This window comes from Salvelinus namaycush, chromosome 2 (assembly GCF_016432855.1).
Source record: "Salvelinus namaycush isolate Seneca chromosome 2, SaNama_1.0, whole genome shotgun sequence".
Classification (NCBI taxonomy): Eukaryota; Metazoa; Chordata; class Actinopteri; order Salmoniformes; family Salmonidae; genus Salvelinus; species Salvelinus namaycush.
Window position 1 is genome coordinate 2,440,659 of NC_052308.1, and position 24,618 is coordinate 2,465,276.

General features: G+C 44.0%; 1 protein-coding gene across 6 annotated transcripts in view; it reads left to right on the forward strand.

The window, feature by feature from the left end:
• LOC120058071 (glutaminase kidney isoform, mitochondrial-like) overlaps positions 1-22,809 on the forward strand; it is a 38,641-nt gene extending 15,832 nt beyond the window's left edge. For 3 of the 6 annotated variants that reach the window (XM_039006552.1, XM_039006564.1, XM_039006575.1), the window contains 13 exons: positions 1,180-1,343; positions 1,576-1,634; positions 8,746-8,778; positions 8,959-9,017; positions 9,132-9,198; positions 11,023-11,073; positions 11,626-11,802; positions 13,500-13,631; positions 13,855-13,947; positions 15,030-15,091; positions 15,289-15,365; positions 15,541-15,604; positions 17,299-17,899. In XM_039006552.1, the coding sequence (XP_038862480.1) occupies positions 1,180-1,343; positions 1,576-1,634; positions 8,746-8,778; positions 8,959-9,017; positions 9,132-9,198; positions 11,023-11,073; positions 11,626-11,802; positions 13,500-13,631; positions 13,855-13,947; positions 15,030-15,091; positions 15,289-15,365; positions 15,541-15,604; positions 17,299-17,461 (1,201 nt within the window). In that variant the 3' untranslated portion in view covers positions 17,462-17,899. Of the gene's footprint in view, positions 1-1,179; positions 1,344-1,575; positions 1,635-8,696; positions 8,779-8,958; positions 9,018-9,131; positions 9,199-11,022; positions 11,074-11,625; positions 11,803-13,499; positions 13,632-13,854; positions 13,948-15,029; positions 15,092-15,288; positions 15,366-15,540; positions 15,607-17,298; positions 17,900-18,310 lie in introns of those variants that run through there. The other 3 variants (XM_039006557.1, XM_039006583.1, XM_039006570.1) reach the window with 3 other exon arrangements.
• The last annotated feature ends 1,809 nt before the right edge of the window (positions 22,810-24,618 follow it).

Sequence of the window (24,618 nt, forward strand, 5' to 3'; positions counted from 1 at the left end):
GTCTCTGTGTACTGTGGATGGACAGAGGTAAGTACAACAGTCCTGATCTCTGGGGTGTGTCTCTGTGTACTGTGGATGGACAGAGGTAAGTACAACAGCCCTGATCTCTGGGGGTGTGTCTCTGTGTACTGTGGATGGACAGAGGTAAGTACAACAGTCCTGATCTCTGGGGTGTGTCTCTGTGTACTGTGGATGGACAGAGGTAAGTACAACAGCCCTGATCTCTGGGGGTGTGTCTCTGTGTACTGTGGATGGACAGAGGTAAGTACAACAGCCCTGATCTCTGGGGGTGTGTCTCTGTGTACTGTGGATGGACAGAGGTAAGTACAACAGCCCTGATCTCTGGGGTGTGTCTCTGTGTACTGTGGATGGACAGAGGTAAGTACAACAGTCCTGATCTCTGGGGTGTGTCTCTGTGTACTGTGGATGGACAGAGGTAAGTACAACAGTCCTGATCTCTGGGGTGTGTCTCTGGGTACTGTGGATGGACAGAGGATGTCTGGCAGATTAAAAGTTATTTAAAAACATAACTGAATGTGAAATAGTTACTTATGCTGACAACTAGGCCTTCTCTCCCTCTTCTTTCTTCCCTGGTTTTTCCTCTCTCCTCCTGTCCTCTCTCTCTTCCTATCTCTTCCCCCTGTTTTCCTCTCTCCTCCTGTCCTCTCTCTCTTCCTATCTCTTCCCCCTGTTTTCCTCTCTCCTCCTGTCCTCTCTCTCTTCCTATCTCTTCCCCCTGTTTTCCTCTCTCCTCCTGTCCTCTCTCTCTTCCTATCTCTTCCCCCTGTTTTCCTCTCTCCTCCTGTCCTCTCTCTCTTCCTATCTCTTCCCCCTGTTTTCCTCTCTCCTCCTGTCCTCTCTCTCTTCCTATCTCTTCCCCCTGTTTTCCTCTCTCCTCCTGGCCTCTCTCTCTTCCTATCTCTTCCCCCTGTTTTCCTCTCTCCTCCTGTCCTCTCTCTCTTCCTATCTCTTCCCCCTGTTTTCCTCTCTCCTCCTGTCCTCTCTCTCTTCCTATCTCTTCCCCCTGTTTTCCTCTCTCCTCCTGTCCTCTCTCTCTTCCTATCTCTTCCCCCTGTTTTCCTCTCTCCTCCTGTCCTCTCTTTTTTTCCTGTCTTCCCCCTATCTTCTCCTTTCCCCTTCTTCCCGTGTTTCCCTGTCTCCTCCCTCCTCTCCCTCCAGACACTCAGTAGGGGACACCAAGCAGCCCTTCTGCCTCCAGTCGTGTGTGAAGCCTCTGGAGTATGCTGTGGCCATCCACGAGGCTGGGACAGAGAAGGTACACCGCTATGTGGGGATGGAGCCCAGCGGACTCAAGTTCAACAAGCTCTACCTGGATGAGGAAGGTGGGTAAGGGAACCCTTGCAATATTGTAGGGGCTTTGTTAGTTTGGTGGAAGAATACGATATGATTTCAGTTGGAAGTTTAAGGCCACGTGAGTTCAAAGTGACAAGATAGTTCTTCTACATTCTACCAAGTGGACATGATATCGTCTGTCTTAAGACTTATCGCTCAAACTTCTACTTCCATGAATTTACTGTGTTAACTCTGTATTAACCCTGCTACTTGTGTACCTAGACAAACCCCACAACCCCATGGTGAATGCTGGAGCCATTGTCATCAGCTCTCTTATCAAGGTAAATAGGCAGACAGCATACAGACCACACGTATACACGGTATGAGTATATCCTGCCTGACTGAATCTTCCCCCAGAATATCCCACCCTCAATGATGTGTCAATGGTATATGTCACTGTCAAAGGTTTATGTCACTGTCAATGGTATATGTCACTGTCAATGGTTTATGTCACTGTCAATGGTATATGTCACTGTCAATGATATATGTCACTGTCAATGGTATATGTCACTGTCAATGGTTTATGTCACTGTCAATGGTTTATGTCACTGTCAATGGTTTATGTCACTGTCAATGGTATATGTCACTGTCAATGGTATATGTCACTGTCAATGGTATATGTCACTGTCAGTGGTATATGTCACTGTCAGTGGTATTTGTCACTGTCAGTGGTATATGTCACTGTCAATGGTATATGTCACTGTCAATGATATATGTCACTGTCAATGGTATATGTCACTGTCAATGGTATATGTCACTGTCAATGGTATATGTCACTGTCAATGATATATGTCACTGTCGATGATATATGTCAGTCGATGATATATGTCACTGTCGATGATATATGTCACTGTCGATGATATATGTCACTGTCGATGATATATGTCACTGTCAATTGTATATGTCACTGTCAATGGTTTATGTCACTGTCAATTGTATATGTCACTGTCAATGGTTTATGTCACTGTCAATGGTATATGTCACTGTCAATGATATATGTCACTGTCAATGATATATGTCACTGTCACTGTCAATTGTATATGTCACTGTCAATGGTTTCTGAATCGACGTGGTTGAAACCAGTTCAATGTTTGACATGTAAAACAAATATGAACACAGAACTAAGATCCAGGTCGCCTGCCAGCCTTGGACCCAACACTCACCTAATTTGACTTTGTCCCTGACACATGCTTCTATTTGGCACCAGACTTGGGTTAAAATGCTATTGGAAATCTTTAAAACATACACATTTGCTTTAGGCTGCCTGGAGTGGCAGGTGGGCGGGCTATGCTCGTCGTCTTTTCTATTGGTCCAATTGTAACGTTCAAGCTCAGTCAAACACAGCTGAAGTATCTGTAATTATTTTCAAACAGTATTTGAACACGGGTATATCTGGCATGGCTGTAGATAGTAGTCACATGTAAAATAGTGTTGCCAGTAGTGTCGCCAGTAGGGCAGTCAGTGGTGTAGTCAGTGGTGTAGTCAGTAGTGTAGTCAGTGGTGTAGTCAGTGGTGTAGTCAGTAGTGTAGTCAGTGGTGTAGTCAGTGGTGTAGTCAGTGGTGTAGTCAGTGGTGTAATCAGTGGTGTAGTCAGTAGTGTAGTTAGTGGTGTAGTCAGTAGTGTAGTCAGTGGTGTAGTCAGTGGTGTAGTCAGTAGTGTAGTCAGTGGTGTAGTCAGTAGTGTAGTCAGTGGTGTAGTCAGTAGTGTAGTCAGTAGTGTAGTCAGTAGTGTAGTCAGTAGTGTAGTCAGTGGTGTAGTCAGTGGTGTAGTCAGTGGTGTAGTCAGTAGTGTAGTCAGTAGTGTAGTCAGTAGTGTAGTCAGTAGTGTAGTCAGTAGTGTAGTCAGTGGTGTAGTCAGTGGTGTAGTCAGTAGTGTAGTCAGTAGTGTAGTCAGTAGTGTAGTCAGTAGTGTAGTCAGTAGTGTAGTCAGTGGTGTAGTCAGTAGTGTAGTCAGTAGTGTAGTCAGTAGTGTAGTCAGTAGTGTTGTGTGTTCTTAACTCTTTGAACCTGGTTGAATCGGCTTTATTACTCTCCTCATCCTCACACCATGCTGGGAGACTCTCCTCTCATCCTCACACCATGCTGGGAGACTCTCCTCTCATCCTCATACCATGCTGGGGGACTCTCCTCTCATCCTCACACCATGCTGGGAGACTCTCCTCTCATCCTCATACCATGCTGGGGGACTCTCCTCTCATCCTCACACCATGCTGGGAGACTCTCCTCTCCTCCTCACACCATGCTGGGGGTCTCTCCTCTCATCCTCACACCATGCTGGGAGACTCTCCTCTCATCCTCACACCATGCTGGGGGACTCTCCTCTCATCCTCACACCATGCTGGGAGACTCTCCTCTCATCCTCACACCATGCTGGGAGACTCTCCTCTCATCCTCACACCATGCTGGGGGACTCTCCTCTCATCCTCACACCATGCTGGGGGACTCTCCTCTCATCCTCACACCATGCTGGGAGACTCTCCTCTCATCCTCACACCATGCTGGGAGACTCTCCTCTCATCCTCACACCATGCTGGGAGACTCTCCTCTCATCCTCACACCATGCTGGGAGACTCTCCTCTCATCCTCACACCATGCTGGGAGACTCTCCTCTCATCCTCACACCATGCTGGGGGACTCTCCTCTCATCCTCACACCATGCTGGGAGACTCTCCTCTCATCCTCACACCATGCTGGGAGACTCTCCTCTCATCCTCACACCATGCTGGGGGACTCCTCTCATCCTCATACCATGCTGGGGGACTCCTCTCATCCTCACACCATGCTGGGGGACTCTCCTCTCATCCGCACACCATGCTGGGGGACTCTCCTCTCATCCTCACACCATGCTGGGGGACTCTCCTCTCATCCTCACACCATGCTGGGGGACTCCTCTCATCCTCACACCATGCTGGGGGACTCTCCTCATCCTCACACCATGCTGGGGGACTCTCCTCTCATCCTCACACCATGCTGGGAGACTCTCCTCTCATCCTCACACCATGCTGGGAGACTCTCCTCTCATCCTCACACCATGCTGGGAGACTCTCCTCTCATCCTCACACCATGCTGGGAGACTCTCCTCTCATCCTCACACCATGCTGGGAGACTCTCCTCTCATCCTCACACCATGCTGGGAGACTCTCCTCTCATCCTCACACCATGCTGGGAGACTCTCCTCTCATCCTCACACCATGCTGGGAGACTCTCCTCTCATCCTCACACCATGCTGGGAGACTCTCCTCTCATCCTCACACCATGCTGGGAGACTCTCCTCTCATCCTCACACCATGCTGGGAGACTCTCCTCTCATCCTCACACCATGCTGGGAGACTCTCCTCTCATCCTCACACCATGCTGGGGGACTCTCCTCTCATCCTCACACCATGCTGGGAGACTCTCCTCTCATCCTCACACCATGCTGGGGGACTCTCCTCTCATCCTCACACCATGCTGGGGGACTCTCCTCTCATCCTCACACCATGCTGGGAGACTCTCCTCTCATCCTCACACCATGCTGGGGGACTCTGCTCTCATCCTCACACCATGCTGGGGGACTCCTCTCATCCTCACACCATGCTGGGGGACTCCTCTCATCCTCACACCATGCTGGGAGACTCTCCTCTCATCCTCACACCATGCTGGGAGACTCTCCTCTCATCCTCACACCATGCTGGGAGACTCTCCTCTCATCCTCACACCATGCTGGGGGACTCTCCTCTCATCCTCACACCATGCTGGGGGACTCCTCTCATCCTCACACCATGCTGGGAGACTCTCCTCTCATCCTCACACCATGCTGGGGGACTCCTCTCATCCTCACACCATGCTGGGGGACTCCTCTCATCCTCACACCATGCTGGGAGACTCTCCTCTCATCCTCACACCATGCTGGGGGACTCCTCTCATCCTCACACCATGCTGGGAGACTCTCCTCTCATCCTCACACCATGCTGGGGGACTCTCCTCTCATCCTCACACCATGCTGGGAGACTCTCCTCTCACCTCACACCATGCTGGGGGACTCTCCTCTCATCCTCACACCATGCTGGGGGACTCTCCTCTCATCCTCACACCATGCTGGGGGACTCTCCTCTCATCCTCACACCATGCTGGGAGACTCTCCTCTCATCCTCATACCATGCTGGGGGACTCTCCTCTCATCCTCACACCATGCTGGGGGACTCTCCTCTCATCCTCACACCATGCTGGGGGACTCTCCTCTCATCCTCACACCATGCTGGGGGACTCTCCTCTCATCCTCACACCATGCTGGGGGACTCTCCTCTCATCCTCACACCATGCTGGGGACTCCTCTCATCCTCACACCATGCTGGGGGACTCCTCTCATCCTCACACCATGCTGGGAGACTCTCCTCTCATCCTCACACCATGCTGGGGGACTCTCCTCTCATCCTCACACCATGCTGGGGGACTCTCCTCTCATCCTCACACCATGCTGGGGACTCCTCTCATCCTCACACCATGCTGGGGGACTCTCCTCTCATCCTCACACCATGCTGGGGGACTCTCCTCTCATCCTCACACCATGCTGGGGGACTCCTCTCATCCTCACACCATGCTGGGGGACTCTCCTCTCATCCTCACACCATGCTGGGGGACTCTCCTCTCATCCTCACACCATGCTGGGAGACTCTCCTCTCATCCTCACACCATGCTGGGGACTCCTCTCATCCTCACACCATGCTGGGGGACTCTCCTCTCATCCTCACACCATGCTGGGGGACTCTCCTCTCATCCTCACACCATGCTGGGAGACTCTCCTCTCATCCTCACACCATGCTGGGAGACTCTCCTCTCATCCTCACACCATGCTGGGAGACTCTCCTCTCATCCTCACACCATGCTGGGAGACTCTCCTCTCATCCTCACACCATGCTGGGAGACTCTCCTCTCATCCTCACACCATGCTGGGAGACTCTCCTCTCATCCTCACACCATGCTGGGGGACTCTCCTCTCATCCTCACACCATGCTGGGGGACTCTCCTCTCATCCTCACACCATGCTGGGGGACTCTCCTCTCATCCTCACACCATGCTGGGGGACTCTCCTCTCATCCTCACACCATGCTGGGGGACTCTCCTCTCATCCTCACACCATGCTGGGGGACTCTCCTCTCATCCTCACACCATGCTGGGAGACTCTCCTCATCCTCACACCATGCTGGGAGACTCTCCTCTCATCCTCACACCATGCTGGGGGACTCTCCTCTCATCCTCACACCATGCTGGGGGACTCTCCTCTCATCCTCACACCATGCTGGGAGACTCTCCTCATCCTCACACCATGCTGGGGGACTCTCCTCTCATCCTCACACCATGCTGGGGGACTCTCCTCTCATCCTCACACCATGCTGGGGGACTCTCCTCTCATCCTCACACCATGCTGGGGGACTCTCCTCTCATCCTCACACCATGCTGGGGGACTCTCCTCTCATCCTCACACCATGCTGGGGGACTCTCCTCTCATCCTCACACCATGCTGGGGGACTCTCCTCTCATCCTCACACCATGCTGGGGGACTCTCCTCTCATCCTCACACCATGCTGGGGGACTCTCCTCTCATCCTCACACCATGCTGGGGGACTCTCCTCTCATCCTCACACCATGCTGGGGGATTCTCCTCTCATCCTCACACCATGCTGGGAGACTCTCCTCTCATCCTCACACCATGCTGGGGGACTCCTCTCATCCTCACACCATGCTGGGAGACTCTCCTCTCATCCTCACACCATGCTGGGGGACTCCTCTCATCCTCACACCATGCTGGGGGACTCTCCTCTCATCCTCACACCATGCTGGGGGACTCTCCTCTCATCCTCACACCATGCTGGGGGACTCTCCTCTCATCCTCACACTATGCTGGGGGACTCTCCTCTCATCCTCACACCATGCTGGGGGACTCTCCTCTCATCCTCACACCATGCTGGGAGACTCTCCTCTCATCCTCACACCATGCTGGGAGACTCTCCTCTCATCCTCACACCATGCTGGGGGACTCTCCTCTCATCCTCACACCATGCTGGGAGACTCTCCTCTCATCCTCACACCATGCTGGGGGACTCTCCTCTCATCCTCACACCATGCTGGGTGACTCTCCTCTCATCCTCACACCATGCTGGGGGACTCTCCTCTCATCCTCACACCATGCTGGGAGACTCTCCTCTCATCCTCACACCATGCTGGGGGACTCTCCTCTCATCCTCACACCATGCTGGGAGACTCTCCTCTCATCCTCACACCATGCTGGGTGACTCTCCTCTCACCTCACACCATGCTGGGGGAGGGAGCCTGAGACAGGTGGGAGCATCAGTTTAGACAATGAATGTGGCTCTTTGGAGAGGTGTGTGTCGCTATCTCCGGCAGACAGAGAGAAAGGCAGATAGACAGCAGACAGGGTTAACTGATGGGATGTATTCTATATAAAGACGGACGGGGCTCCAAGTGGAAGTTAGATAAAGAGGACAGAGATAAAGAGGACAGAGATAACCTGAAGGAATAACAGCAGGGTTTAAGTCTGAATTTCGGCTTACCTGTTCAGAATTCATCTTCAGTTGAATCGATATACTGAAATGGAAATGTTACTGTGTAGTACATCTTTGTGAAGTAAACTCTCTTATTTATACCCCAATACAGGACATGCATTGACATATGCGATTTAGGGTCACTTGGGCCATCACTGCAATGCTATTTAATTTGTATACAGTAAAATTATGTTATTTCACAAGCAAATCCACCCTATCAGTGCTTGATCAGTGATATATAATGTACTTGTTTCAGACCAGGTGCTGTTGACTTGGAGCAGGTGTACTGTTGAAAGTGTCTATAAACCACTGAGACTTTATGAAAATCGTTACCACTATCTTTACAAGCTGCTATATACCGTACACACTGTGATGACTGCTTTCTTATGTCACCTTGTACAATATTAGTAGGTTATCGGGACATCATTAATAATACTATAGTAAAGTTTACAGCCTCCTGTATTCTAAAGTCCTGGATATCGGGACATCATTAATAATACTATAGTAAAGTTTACAGCCTCCTGTATCCTAAAGTCCTGGATATTGGGACATCATTAATAATACTATAGTAAAGTTTACAGCCTCCTGTATCCTAAAGTCCTGGATATTGGGACATCATTAATAACACTATAGTAAAGTTTACAGCCTCCTGTATCCTAAAGTCCTGGATATCGGGACATCATTAACAGTACTGTAGTAAAGTTTTCTGCCTCCTGTATCCTAAAGTCCATTAAGAAGACTGCTGACTTGTGGTTGACTTAGCTAAAGGCCTTTGATGTGTCTTTTACGTTGCTTTTACAGTACAGGTATGGTGTTCATGTCTGTTCTTCCTCCTTCCCTGTGTCACTAGCCTGGCTCAAACAAGGCAGAGAAGTTTGACTATGTAAGTACTATACTGTACATGTCATTCCATACATGTCACCTGACATTGACACAAATACAATACCGTTTAGTAGAATACACAGTACAAGCTTGACACAATACCACGCCACACCACGCCAGCAATTCTCTTGTGTCTTTGCCATGGAAGAATAACTATATATCAGTCATCCTTTCTCCTCAGGTGATGGATTTTATCAAGAAGATGGCTGGTCAAGAGTACGTTGGGTTCAGCAATGCCACGTGAGTTTTTGCTAATGTCTTAATTTGCCAGAAAACCATTTCTAAAACAGTTTCCCTTTGTTGCATTATTGATGTGATGTTGTCATGGACTCTTTTGGTCTCTGTGTCTCTCAGGTTCCAGTCTGAAAAAGAAACAGGCGACAGAAATTTTGCAATTGGATACTACCTCAAAGAAAAGAAGGTCAGTGAGGTAGAGAGTGTGGAGCTTGTTTTATAGCTTTGAACGCAAATTTAAAAAAAAAAACAAAAAAACAAAGGGAACATGTACAGTGCATTTGGAAAGTATTCAGACCCCTTGACTTTTTCCACATTTTGTTACTGTAATGGAGTGAAAGGGTTGGGTGTGTGAAGGCCGGTATCATCCTGTTTGTTGACTACATCAGCCTAATTACACACATCTGAATCTAATTAGCTCGGCGATTGGTCAGTGGCTGTTTTAACCTGGCTTTGGCACGTATACTCCGCGATACGTCACGCCTAAGAACAGCCTTTTGCCGCCATATACCACACCCTATCGGGCCTTATTGCTTTTATAAACTGGTTTCCATCTCCAGTGTTTTCCACCGTGGGGCAGAAATTATATTATAAACTGGTTTCCATCTGCAGTGTTTTCCACTGTGGGGCAGAAATTATATTATAAACTGGTTTCCATCTGCAGTGTTTTCCACCGTGGGGCAGAAATTATATTATAAACTGGTTTCCATCTGCAGTGTTTTCCACCGTGGGGCAGAAATTATATTATAAACTGGTTTCCATCTGCAGTGTTTTCCACCGTGGGGCAGAAATTATATTATAAACTGGTTTCCATCTCCAGTGTTTTCCACCGTGGGGCAGAAATTATATTATAAACTGGTTTCCATCTGCAGTGTTTTCCACTGTGGGGCAGAAATTATATTATAAACTGGTTTCCATCTGCAGTGTTTTCCACCGTGGGGCAGAAATTATATTATAAACTGGTTTCCATCTGCAGTGTTTTCCACCGTGGGGCAGAAATTATATTATAAACTGGTTTCCATTTGCAGTGTTTTCCACTGTGGGGCAGAAATTATATTATAAACTGGTTTCCACCTGCAGTGTTTTCCACCGTGGGGCAGAAATTATATTATAAACTGGTTTCCACCTGCAGTGTTTTCCACCGTGGGGCAGAAATTATATTATAAACTGGTTTCCATCTGCAGTGTTTACCACCGTGGGGCAGAAATTATATTATAAACTGGTTTCCATCTGCAGTGTTTTCCACCGTGGGGCAGAAATTATATTATAAACTGGTTTCCATCTGCAGTGTTTTCCCCGTGGGGCAGAAATTATATTATAAACTGGTTTCCATTTGCAGTGTTTTCCACCGTGGGGCAGAAATTATATTATAAACTGGTTTCCATCTCCAGTGTTTTCCACCGTGGGGCAGAAATTATATTATAAACTGGTTTCCATCTGCAGTGTTTTCCCCGTGGGGCAGAAATTATATTATAAACTGGTTTCCATTTGCAGTGTTTTCCCCGCGGGGCAGAAATTATATTATAAACTGGTTTCCATTTGCAGTGTTTCCCCCGCAGGGCAGAAATTATATTATAAACTGGTTTCCATCTGCAGTGTTTTCCACTGTGGGGCAGAAATTATATTATAAACTGGTTTCCACCTGCAGTGTTTTCCACCGTGGGGCAGAAATTATATTATAAACTGGTTTCCATCTGCAGTGTTTACCACCGTGGGGCAGAAATTATATTATAAACTGGTTTCCACCTGCAGTGTTTTCCACCGTGGGGCAGAAATTATATTATAAACTGGTTTCCATCTGCAGTGTTTACCCCTGTGGGGCAGAAATTATATTATAAACTGGTTTCCATCTGCAGTGTTTTCCACCGTGGGGCAGAAATTATATTATAAACTGGTTTCCATCTGCAGTGTTTACCACTGTGGGGCAGAAATTATATTATAAACTGGTTTCCACCTGCAGTGTTTTCCCCGTGGGGCAGAAATTATATTGTAAACTGGTTTCCATTTGCAGTGTTTTCCCCGTGGGGCAGAAATGATTGATGCACTGGACTTCTACTTCCAGGTAAACAATACATCCTCAAGATAGCACTTTACCACACTGTGATACTGTGATGCTATGTATATGTTGAATATTTCTACTAATGCATCATGATGATTTATTACTGGAAAATGTCATAGAGCATCACCTCTATACAGTATGTATGAGGAGTCACAGACACGGAGTCACAGACACGGAGTCACAGCACCGGGTCACAGACACAGAGTCACAGACACATAGTCACAGGCACCGAGTCACAGGCACCGAGTCACAGACACATAGTCACAGGCACCGAGTCACAGACACGAGTCACAGACACATAGTCACAGGCACCGAGTCACAGACACATAGTCACAGACACATAGTCACAGGCACCGAGTCACAGACACATAGCCACAGACACATAGTCACAGGCACCGAGTCACAGACACATAGTCACAGACACATAGTCACAGACACATAGTCACAGGCACCGAGTCACAGGCACCGAGTCACAGGCACAGAGTCACAGACACCGAGCCACAGACACGGTAGACACTCTCTCTATGTTTGAGTAAATACATGATTTCCTTTCAGCTGTGTTCCATAGAGGTGACCTGTGAGTCTGGGAGTGTCATGGCTGCCACGCTGGCCCATGGGGGCATCTGCCCAATCACAGGCGAGCGGGTGCTGAGTGCCGAGGCCGTACGGAATACCCTGAGTCTCATGCACTCCTGCGGCATGTACGACTTCTCTGGGCAGATGGCCTTCCATGTAAGTCAACCTGTAGTCATATAGTAGTTATACAGTAGTCATATAGTAGTCAAACTGTAGTCATATAGTAGTTATACAGTAGTTATACAGTAGTTATATAGTAGTCATATAGTAGTTATACAGTAGTTATACAGTAGTTATACAGTAGTTATACAGTAGTTATACAGTAGTCATATAGTAGTTATACAGTAGTCATATAGTAGTCAAACTGTAGTCATATAGTAGTTATACAGTAGTTATACAGTAGTTATATAGTAGTCATATAGTAGTTATACAGTAGTTATACAGTAGTTATACAGTAGTTATACAGTAGTTATACAGTAGTTATATAGTAGTCATATAGTAGTCATATAGTAGTTATACAGTAGTTATACAGTAGTTATACAGTAGTTATATAGTAGTTATACAGTAGTTATACAGTAGTCATATAGTAGTTATATAGTAGTTATACAGTAGTTATATACTAGTCATATAGTAGTTATACAGTAGTTATATAGTAGTTCTATAGTAGTTATACAGTAGTCATATAGTATTAATACAGTAGTCATATAGTATTAATACAGTAGTCATATAGTATTAATACAGTAGTCATATAGTATTAATACAGTAGTCATATAGTATTAATACAGTAGTCATATAGTATTAATACAGTAGTCATATAGTATTAATACAGTAGTCATATAGTATTAATACAGTAGTTATACAGTAGTTATATAGTAGTTCTATAGTAGTTCTATAGTAGTTATACAGTAGTCATATAGTAGTTATATAGTAGTTATACAGTAGTTATACAGTAGTCATATAGTAGTTATATAGTAGTTATACAGTAGTTCTATAGTAGTTATACAGTAGTTATATAGTAGTTATATAGTAGTTATACAGTAGTTATATAGTAGTTATACAGTAGTCATATAGTAGTTATATAGTAGTTATACAGTAGTCATATAGTAGTTATATAGTAGTCATACAGTAGTTATATAGTAGTCATATAGTAGTCATACAGTAGTTATATAGTAGTTATACAGTAGTTATATAGTAGTTATATAGTAGTTATACAGTAGTTATACAGTAGTCATATAGTAGTTATACAGTAGTTATACAGTAGTTATATAGTAGTTATACAGTAGTTATATAGTAGTTATACAGTAGTTCTATAGTAGTTATACAGTAGTCATATAGTAGTTATATAGTAGTCATATAGTAGTTATATAGTAGATATACAGTAGTTATATAGTAGTCATATAGTAGTTATATAGTAGATATACAGTAGTTATATAGTAGTCATATAGTAGTTATACAGTAGTTATATAGTAGTTATACAGTAGTCCTATGATACAGTAGGGAAAGGTATGCTACTACCTATGTATATGAATGTAATGTATTTAAACATGTACTGTACATGTTTTGCATTCTTTGTTATGTGTCTTGAATGTAGCAATCCATCACCACATTAAGTTCCCTCTCAGGAAATAAAACATATTTGAATTTCATTAAATTCATTGTGTAGAGGCTTAAACTTTTTTAAAAATGCCATGTATTTATAGTCTTGGTAACGTATAGTTTTGTTTACGTAAACTTTTTAAACATGTATTGGTCAAATTAAGGCCACCTTTAAAATAAAAAAAATGTTTTTGTTGGAGGCTTCAACTGACAGTTTTATCATAACTCTGTATGGTCCCTGTATGGTTGTTTCTCAGGTGGGCTTGCCTGCTAAGTCTGGGGTGTCTGGAGCAGTTCTGTTGGTGGTCCCCAACGTCATGGGAGTGATGTGTTGGTCCCCTCCGTTAGACAAGGTTGGAAACAGTGTCCGGGGAATACACTTCTGCCAGGTAACGTTTACTAGCTTTATTTCCAGGTGTTATAAATGATAAAATGACTGAATTGCGTGTACAGAGTGAGAAATGCTTAGGTACTCCCTATGTACAGGTTACGAATGTGTTATAAAGTCTGTATGTAGGTACCCTTCAATAGTGTTACCACATAGGTAATGTTTCTGCCTCCCGATGCTGTACCGGAGACTGAACTGTCTTTTTGACATGCTTTGGTTTTCAGGAGCTGGTGTCTTCGTTTAACTTCCACAACTATGACAACCTAAGACACTTTGTCAAGAAGCAGGACCCTCGAAGGCAGGACGGGGAAGATAGGGTAAGGGATTTTGTGACTTAAGAGAGTTATAAGGTAAACACAACAACAATTTAACATATTTGCTAAAACATAAAGTGAGGTTTAAGTTTGCTTTTGTTATGATGTGTCTTATGAATGATTATGTATCTGTGTCCTATGAATGGTTATGTAGCTGTGTCCTATGAATGGTTATGTAGATGTGTCCTATGAATGGTTATGTAGCTGTGTCCTATGAATGGTTATGTAGCTGTGTCCTATAAATGGTTATGTAGCTGTGTCCTATGAATGGTTATGTATCTGTGTCCTATGAATGGTTATGTAGCTGTGTCCTATGAATGGTTATGTATCTGTGTCCTATGAATGGTTATGTATCTGTGTCCTATGAATGGTTATGTATCTGTGTCCTATGAATGGTTATGTAGCTGTGTACTATGAATGGTTATGTAGCTGTGTACTATGAATGGTTATGTATCTGTGTCCTATGAATGGTTATGTATCTGTGTCCTATGAATGGTTATGTACCTGTGTCCTATGAATGGTTATGTATCTGTGTCCTATGAATGGTTATGTATCTGTGTCCTATGAATGGTTATGTATCTGTGTCTTATGAATGGTTATGTATCTGTGTCCTATGAATGGTTATGTAGCTGTGTACTATGAATGGTTATGTAGCTGTGTCCTATAAATGGTTATGTAGCTGTGTCCTATGAATGGTTATGTAGCTGTGTCCTATGAATGGTTATGTAGCTGTGTCCTATGAATGGTTATGTAGCTGTGTCCTATGAATGGTTATGTAGCTGTGTTCTATGAATGGTTATGTGTCTGTATCCTATGAATGGTTATGTAGCTGTGTTCTATGAATGGTTATGTAGCTGTGTCCTATGAATGGTTATGTAGTTGTGTCCTATGAATGGTTATGTAACTGTGTCCTATGAATGGTTATGTAGCTGTGTTCTATGAATGGTTATGTAGCTGTGTCCTATGAATGGTTATGTAGTTGTGTCCTATGAATGGTTATGTAACTGTGTCCTATGAATGGTTATGTATCTGTCTCCCAGTGTCCCATCCAGTCTAAGTTGTATTTATCTCTGCTATATCTGTAGAACAAGTCTGTGGTGAACTTGATGTTTGCGGCCTACAGTGGAGATGTGTCAGCCCTCAGAAGGTGAAAGAACCATCATCTAGGAGGCTATATGTAGAGACCAACCTAGTTATTCAGTTAATGCAAAGTAAATGTATTGTTCGTTTTACTACTTGTCACGTGCTGTAGATGGCACTCTCTCCTAGCAAGTAGTCCTTCACAGTAAACAAGGAATAATATGTAGAATATTGCTTCTCTCGTCTCCTATCCTGTCCTCTCAGGTTTGCTCTGTCATCGATGGACATGGAGCTGAAAGACTATGACTCTAGGACAGCGCTACACGTGGCTGCCGCAGAGGGTGAGCTACAGTCTCAGTGGCTCCTAGTTGGTATTATGTCTTATAATGCATCATAGTGATGTTACAGCTACCTAGTTGTTATGACAGCTTCTAGCAAGTGTTATAATGCACTAGAAGTGTATCATAAGGCATTATGTGTGTGTTACCCCTAAGATACATAGTGTTTTGTCCTCAGGTCATGTGGAAGTGGTACGGTTCCTAACAGACACCTGCAAAGTGAACCCCTTTGTGAAAGATAGGTATAGTAGCATTCATTCATCCACCCCTCTGTTCATTCATCCACCCCTCTGTTCATTCATCCACCCCTCTGTTCATTCATCCACCCCTCTGTTCATTCATCCACTCCTCTGTTCATTCATCCACCCCTCTATTCATTCATCCACCCCTCTATTCATTCATCCACCCCTCCATTCATTCATCCACCCCTCTGTTCATTCATCCACCCCTCTATTCATTCATCCACTCCTCTATTCATTCATCCACCCCTCTATTCATTCATCCACACCTCTATTCATTCATCCACCCCTCTGTTCATTCATCCACCCCTCCATTCATCCACCCCTCCATTCATTCATCCACCCCTCCATTCATCCACCCCTCCATTCATCCACCCCTCCATTCATCCACCCCTCCATTCATCCACCCCTCCATTCATCCACCCCTCCATTCATCCACCCCTCCATTCATCCACCCCTCTGTTCATTCATCCACCCCTCTATTCATTCATCCACCCCTCTATTCATTCATCCACCCCTCTATTCATTCATCCACCCCTCTATTCATTCATCCACCCCTCTATTCATTCATCCACCCCTCTATTCATTCATCCACCCCTCTATTCATTCATCCACCCCTCTATTCATTCATCCACCCCTCTATTCATTCATCCACCCCTCTATTCATTCATCCACCCCTCTGTTCATTCATCCACCCCTCTATTCATTCATCCACCCCTCCATTCATTCATCCACCCCTCTGTTCATTCATCCACCCCTCTATTCATTCATCCACTCCTCTATTCATTCATCCACCCCTCTATTCATTCATCCACCCCTCTATTCATTCATCCACCCCTCTATTCATTCATCCACCCCTCTATTCATTCATCCACCCCTCTATTCATTCATCCACCCCTCCGTTCATTCATCCACCCCTCTGTTCATTCATCCACCCCTCTGTTCATTCATCCACCCCTCTGTTCATTCATCCACCCCTCTGTTCATTCATCCACCCCTCCGTTCATTCATCCACCCCTCTATTCATTCATCCACCCCTCTTCATTCATCTACTCCTCCATTCATTCATCCAGCTATATCAGTCTCTGTTGACTTAGCCTCCAACCTACAGTCGTGGCCAAAAGTTTTGAGAATGACACAAATATTAATTTCCACAAAGTTTGCTGCTTCAGTGTCTTTAGATATTTTTGTCAGATGTTACTATGGAATACTGAAGTATAATTACAAGCATTTCCTATGTGATCTCCAGCCTTGTCCTCGTCAACACTCACACCTGTGTTAACGAGAGAGTCACTGACATGATGTCAGCGGGTCCTTTTGTGGCAGGGCTGAAATGCAGTGGAAATGTTTTTGGGGGATTCAGTTCATTTGCATGGCAGAGGGACTTTGCAATTAATTGCAATTCATCTGATCACTTTTCATAACATTCTGGCGTATATGCAAATTGCCATCATACAAACTGAGGCAGCAGACTTTGTGAAAATGTATATTTGTGTCATTCTCAAAACTTTTGGCCACGACTGTACAGTAACAACATCTCTTAGCTGCTGTGCTGTCTAGACTCACTATATATCCTCAGCCTCATGCCTTATTTCTCCATCTCATTCTGTCCTCTGTGGCTGTTATCTTTACTCAAAGGTTAGTGCATTGAGTAACATCTGACATTGTTCTGTCTCATCTCTACCACCTCCCTCCAGGTGGAGCAGCATTCCCCTGGATGATGCCCTGCAGTTTGGCCACGGTGCCGTGGTGAAGGTCTTACAGGAGTACCAGGTGGCCTGCCAGGAACAGGACAGACTACCAGTGGCTGATATCATACCCATCCCCCCCAAACTAGAGACTGTAGAAGGCATGGTGTGATCGGGGGCCGTTTGTATCAAGCTCTCCCATTAGGAGGGCTGATCTACCATCAATTCTGCATAATGAAACAGATATTTATAGACATTGAGTACCTGATCCTAGATCAGCACAACTACTTGATAAATCATTAGGCCCCAAACGGAAGAAAACGTTCTGAAATATGGAGGGACTTCAAGTCCAATAACAAACATTCAGTTTAGTTTTCAGTTGCAAATGTTAGTGTCGGAAGTGGCACTCTATTTTACATAGGCCTTTAGTGCATTCGTTTTGGTTAATAGTGTGCATACAGACTAGGGATGTCATTAGGGGTGCAACCCTACACGTTTTAGAAAAGGTGTCTAGAACCTAAAAGGGTTCTTCGGATGTCCCTATTGGAGAACCCTTTGAAGAACCCTTGTTGGTTCCAAGTAGAACTCTTTTGGCGTTCCATGTAGAACCCTTTGCACAGAGTGTTCTACAAGGCACCCAAACGGGTTCTACTTGGAACCAAACATTTTTATACCTGGAACCAAAAATAACCCTTTTGGAATGTTTTTTTTCTATGAGCGTAGTGTTATTCCTTCCACCAGGACTTGTCTCTCTGACATCTCTCTGAGATCTCAGAGATGTCTCTCTGAGTCCCTGGGTGTGTCCCAATAATATCTCCTTCCTCCTGAAGTGTACACTTGTTCACTACGTCCCACAAATCTAAAAGCATTGGATTGGTGGAGGCATGGGCTAGTGGGTGTTTCCACCATATTTCTTATACCAGTCATTTTCCTTCAAATCAGTGAAGTGCACACTTTGGGAGGAAGGAGAGATCTTTGGGACAGACTATCATGGTATCTTGTATGCATTATTTACTCCTAGGCTGGACTTATATACAGGAGGACACCTGAGAGTGAGGCTGGACATATACAGGAGGACACCTGAGAGTGAGGCTGGACATATACAGGAGGACACCTGAGAGTGAGGCTGGACATATACAGGAGGACACCTGAGAGTGAGGCTGGACATATACAGGAGGACATCTGAGAGTGAGGCTGGACATATACAGGAGGACACCTGAGAGTGAGGCTGGACATATACAGGAGGGCACCTGAGAGTGAGGCTGGACATATACAGGAGGACATCTGAGAGTGAGGCTGGACATATACAGGAGGACACCTGAGAGTGAGGCTGGACATATACAGGAGGGCACCTGAGAGTGAGGCTGGACATATACATGAGGACATCTGAGAGTGAGGCTGGACATATACAGGAGGACACCTGAGAGTGAGGCTGGACATATACATGAGGACACCTGAGAGTGAGGCTGGACATATACATGAGGACACCTGAGAGTGAGGCTGGACATATACAGGAGGACACCTGAGAGTGAGGCTGGACATATACAGGAGGACACCTGAGAGTGAGGCTGGACATATACATGAGGACATCTGAGAGTGAGGCTGGACATATACATGAGGACACCTGAGAGTGAGGCTGGACATATACATGAGGACACCTGAGAGTGAGGCTGGACATATATAGGAGGACACCTGAGAGTGAGGCTGGACATATACAGGAGGACACCTGAGAGTGAGGCTGGACATATACATGAGGACATCTGAGAGTGAGGCTGGACATATACATGAGGACACCTGAGAGTGAGGCTGGACATATACATGAGGACACCTGAGAGTGAGGCTGGACATATACAGGAGGACACCTGAGAGTGAGGCTGGACATATACATGAGGACATCTGAGAGTGAGGCTGGACATATACATGAGGACACCTGAGAGTGAGGCTGGACATATACATGAGGACACCTGAGAGTGAGGCTGGACATATACAGGAGGACACCTGAGAGTGAGGCTGGACATATACAGGAGGAGCCCTGAGAGTGAGGCTGGACATATACAGGAGGACACCTGAGAGTGAGGCTGGACATATACAGGAGGACACCTGAGAGTGAGGCTGGACATATACATGAGGACATCTGAGAGTGAGGCTGGACATATACAGGAGGACACCTGAGAGTGAGGCTGGACATATACAGGAGGATCCCTGAGAGTGAGGCTGGACATATACAGGAGGAGCCCTGAGAGTGAATGTTGGAGAAGTTCAACATCATGAGTGGGACGTTCAGTGTTCTATGACGAAAAATATTTGTCGACATCCTATTTTTCCTGACTAAAACTATGCCGATAACGAGACGAGATGCCCTCAAAAATATAACTATGACAAATGTTTTTCTTCATTTGAGTTGATGAAAATGTAACGAGACGTTCAACTGAAACGAATGGACATTCAATTTGACATGACGCCCCTTTTAATCTGTTTTGTCCAATCAGAAGCATGCACACCTTTGCAGAATTATTTAATGCAATCCTCTTATTGGCTGAAAACATCTGTCATGTGCCCGGGCTACTTGAGTTTATAGCCCTACCCGTCTTTTCCAACACACAGCTCCCAGGCGGTCGCTTCAGTCGTCTTTCTTTTGAACTGATGCGTAGACAGAGAACTTCTAAATTGTAACTAACCTCTATTCTGTTAAGAAACAATAATGTTCATATTGGAGATTTTTTTCGGTACGCAAATAAAAGTCACAGTTACTTTTTTCCCCGATTGGAAATACTACTGCTATTTACTGAATATCAGGAATACAGCAATAATTCTGTCTTCGTTGGAAAGCTCTGATTCTCCCCCCTTTTCAATTGAGTCACTGTTATTTAACCCCCTGTGACGGTTATGATGGGTAGAAAATCAAAGCTGTTAATTGGTTAACCTGTATCCAAGGTTTTGTAGGCTAGTATGATTAATCATGGCTATTGTTACTTCCACAATAGCAATTTTGCCAGCTACGTTATAGGAGGGTATACACACTATACTAGTAAGCCTAGTTGGACAAGGCTGAATATGCACACGATCAACGCTAGAAGAAGCCTAAATATGAGTTATTTAGTGGAAAATGCATTGGTTAAAATATGACAAACTACACTAAAATTATCCAGTTTTAGTCGACTGATAGTTTCTAAAAGGATGAAATGGCTCACATTTGACTAAGACTAAAAGCTATTTTAGTCAAAACAAAAAAAACAAAAAACAAAAAAATAGCTGGCAAAATGAACACTGCTGGTTACCAGTCTGTGTGCCATCAAGGCATAACACGTTTGGCACGACCAGGAGTGGACATGATAGCACAAACACATCTGGGAACCAGGATATATAAACAGGTCGAGTTGCCTTCGTAGTGTGTTTTTCAGCGAGGGGGGCCTTTTTGCTAATTAACAACACAGCTGGCCTGTCAAGAAACAGCTTTGTCGTTCTCGTCTATGCACTTGGTGTTTATGTGCATGCTGCATCAGAGAGTGCCTTTGGCTTTGCGGTTTACCGGTGGAGATTAGCACGTTGTTGATACAGTAGCTGAGGTTGTGCTACAAGGGCGCAACAGACAGACACTTCTAAGACCCAGTAATAATGAAGGGGTCCAGACATCATGGTGTCTGTTGTTTCAGTAATAATAATGGGGTCCAGATATCATGGTGTCTGTTGTTTCAGTATTAATGGGGTTCAGATATCATGGTGTCTGTTGTTTCAGTAATAATGGAGTTCAGATATCACGGTGTCTGTTGTTTCAGTAATAATGGGGTTCAGATATCACGGTGTCTGTTCTTTCAGTAATAATGGGGTTCAGATATCACGGTGTCTGTTGTTTCAGTAATAATGGGGTTCAGATATCATGGTGTCTGTTGTTTCAGTAATAATAATGGGGTCCAGATATCATGGTGTCTGTTGTTTCAGTAATAATGGAGTTCAGATATCATGGTGTCTGTTTCAGTAATAATGGAGTTCAGATATCACGGTGTCTGTTGTTTCAGTAATAATGGAGTCCAGATATCATGGTGTCTGTTGTTTCAGTAATAATGGGGTTCAGATATCATGGTGTCTGTTGTTTCAGTAATAATGGGGTTCAGATATCACGGTGTCTGTTGTTTCAGTAATAATAATGGACGTCAGATATCATGGTGTCTGTTGTTTCAGTAATAATAATGGGGTTCAGATATCATGGTGTCTGTTGTTTCAGTAATAATAATGGGGTTCAGATATCATGGTGTCTGTTGTTTCAGTAATAATGGGGTTCAGATATCATGGTGTCTGTTGTTTCAGTAATAATAATGGGGTTCAGATATCATGGTGTCTGTTGTTTCAGTAATAATGGGGTTCAGATATCATGGTGTCTGTTGTTTCAGTAATAATGGGGTTCAGATATCATGGTGTCTGTTGTTTCAGTAATAATAATGGGGTTCAGATATCACGGTGTCTCTTGTTTCAGTAATAATAATGGGGTTCAGATATCACGGTGTCTGTTGTTTCAGTAATAATAATGGGGTTCAGATATCACGGTGTCTGTTGTTTCAGTAATAATAATGGTGTTCAGATATCACGGTGTCTGTTGTTTCAGTAATAATGGGGTTCAGATATCACGGTGTCTGTTGTTTCAGTAATAATAATGGGGTTCAGATATCATGGTATCTGTTGTTTCAGTAATAATAATGGAGTTCAGATATCATGGTGTCTATTGTTTCAGTATTAATGGGGTTCAGATATCATGGTGTCTGTTGTTTCAGTAATAATGGAGTTCAGATATCATGGTGTCTGTTGTTTCAGTAATAATAATGGGGTTCAGATATCATGGTGTCTGTTGTTTCAGTAATGTCTTTGGCTTCATTGAGTATCTGGGGCTCAGTTCCAAAATCCAAACTAACATATAACTTATTAACATATAACTTAGAGTGAAGCAATGTGTTGGGCATGCATTCTAAGTGGTGTGCTAGAATGGACATTGGGACGTAGCTGGGTTTTATTATATTCAGTTACTTAATTATACAAGTATGTGCCTTACTTTATTTACCTTTATACCTTTTGTAGTTTTTTAAAGATCAACTGTACGTCTATGGATGTTATACATCAATACATGTACTTTGTCAACAGATGTGGAATGTTGAAACAGAGATATGAGAGAAACTGTGACGTACAGCGTGTCTCTGACGTGAAATCGAGCACATCTGCAAACATTGAATTGGACTTTGTCTAAATACTGTATTGCTCAAACGTAAATAAGAAAGTGTATTTCCTAATAGCTGATTATTTTTTTGTGGGTATTCTCTAGCAACACTGTGTGTGTGTTTTTAACTTGTTCTTCACCTGAATTCATCACCATTTTTATGTCATGGTTATTTAAAATGTATGCAATATGAAAGAGATGAATTAAACATTTTAATGTTTTCACCCCCATGGATAATGTTATGGAATTATATATAAGGGGATTTCCAATGTAGGGAAAAATATACTTGTTGACAATAAAAATGTGTTTTCAATAGATCATTGCTCTCAGACTTTGTTTTGATACAGATGTCTATTTTCATTCAGTATACAGTAGGACATTCAGTATACAGTAGGACATTCAGTATACAGTAGGACATTCAGTATACAGTAGGACATTCAGCATACAGTAGGACATTCAGCATACAGTAGGACATTCAGTATACAGTAGGACATTCAGTATACAGTAGGACATTCAGTATACAGTAGGACATTCAGTAGGACATTCAGTATACAGTAGGACATTCAGTAGGACATTCAGTATACAGTAGGACATTCAGTATACAGTAGGACATTCAGTATACAGTAGGACATTCAGTAGGACATTCAGTATACAGTAGGACATTCAGTATACAGTAGGACATTCAGTATACAGTAGGACTTTCAGTAGGCTATTCAGTATACAGTAGGACATTCAGTATACAGTAGGACATTCAGTATACAGTAGGACTTTCAGTATACAGTAGGACATTCAGTATACAGTAGGACTTTCAGTAGGCTATTCAGTATACAGTAGGACATTCAGTATACAGTAGGACATTCAGTATACAGTAGGACTTTCAGTATACAGTAGGACATTCAGTATACAGTAGAACATTCAGTATACAGTAGGACATTCAGCATACAGTAGGACATTCAGCATACAGTAGGACATTCAGTATACAGTAGGACATTCAGCATACAGTAGGACATTCAGCATACAGTAGGACATGCAGTATACAGTAGGACATTCAGTATACAGTAGGACATTCAGCATACAGTAGGACATTCAGCATACAGTAGGACATGCAGTATACAGTAGGACATTCAGTATACAGTAGAACTTTCAGTATACAGTAGGACATTCAGTATACAGTAGGACATTCAGTATACAGTAGGACATTCAGTATACAGTAGGACTTTCAGTAGGCTATTCAGTATACAGTAGGACATTCAGTAGGCTATTCAGTATACAGTAGGACATTCAGTATACAGTAGGACATTCGGTAGGCTATTCAGTATACAGTAGGCTATTCAGCAGATGAAGAAGTGGAGATGTTGAAGTCTGAGGCCACGTGACCAGGCCAGTCTGAGGCCACGTGACCAGGCCAGTCTGAGGCCACGTGACCAGGCCAGTCTGAGGTCACGTGACCAGGCCAGTGGCCAGCTCTGTTCACCGTTGTCTTGGTCTCATTGCCACATTTCCAAGTCTTGTGTTATTGTGTTGGAACAAACATGAGAAAGCTGGAAATCGAGGTCCATCTCTAGGAGGAAAAGAACTACAGTTAGCTGTATAAGCGTTTCTAAGCGCCAGCCGGTGGATTGTGACTTATTGAGCATTGTGTTTTAAGTTTACGAATCATACTGCATATTTTTGAATTCTACAAGTATTCATTTACATAATATTGTGACTTATCTTCTCAGGAAAACAGTGGCCATGGGAGAGATGGTTCCTACCTGATCTACAGTACATATCATATACAGTGTGTTTCGGAAAGTATTCAGACCCCTTGACCTTTTCCACATTATTCTGAAATAGATCAAATCGGGTTTTTACCCTCAGCAATCTACACACAATACCCCATGATGACAAAGCAAAACCATTTTTTTTTTTTTTTTGCAAATTAAAAAAATGTAATCAAATTAGAAATATTAAATTTATATAAATATTTAGGCCATTTACTCAGTACTTTGTTGAAGCACCTTTGGCAGCGATTACAGCCTCGAGTCTTCTTGGGTATGACACTACAAGCTTCGGCACACCTGTATTTGGGGAGTTTCTCCCATTCTTCTATGCAGATCCTCTCAAGCTCTATCAGGTTGGATGGG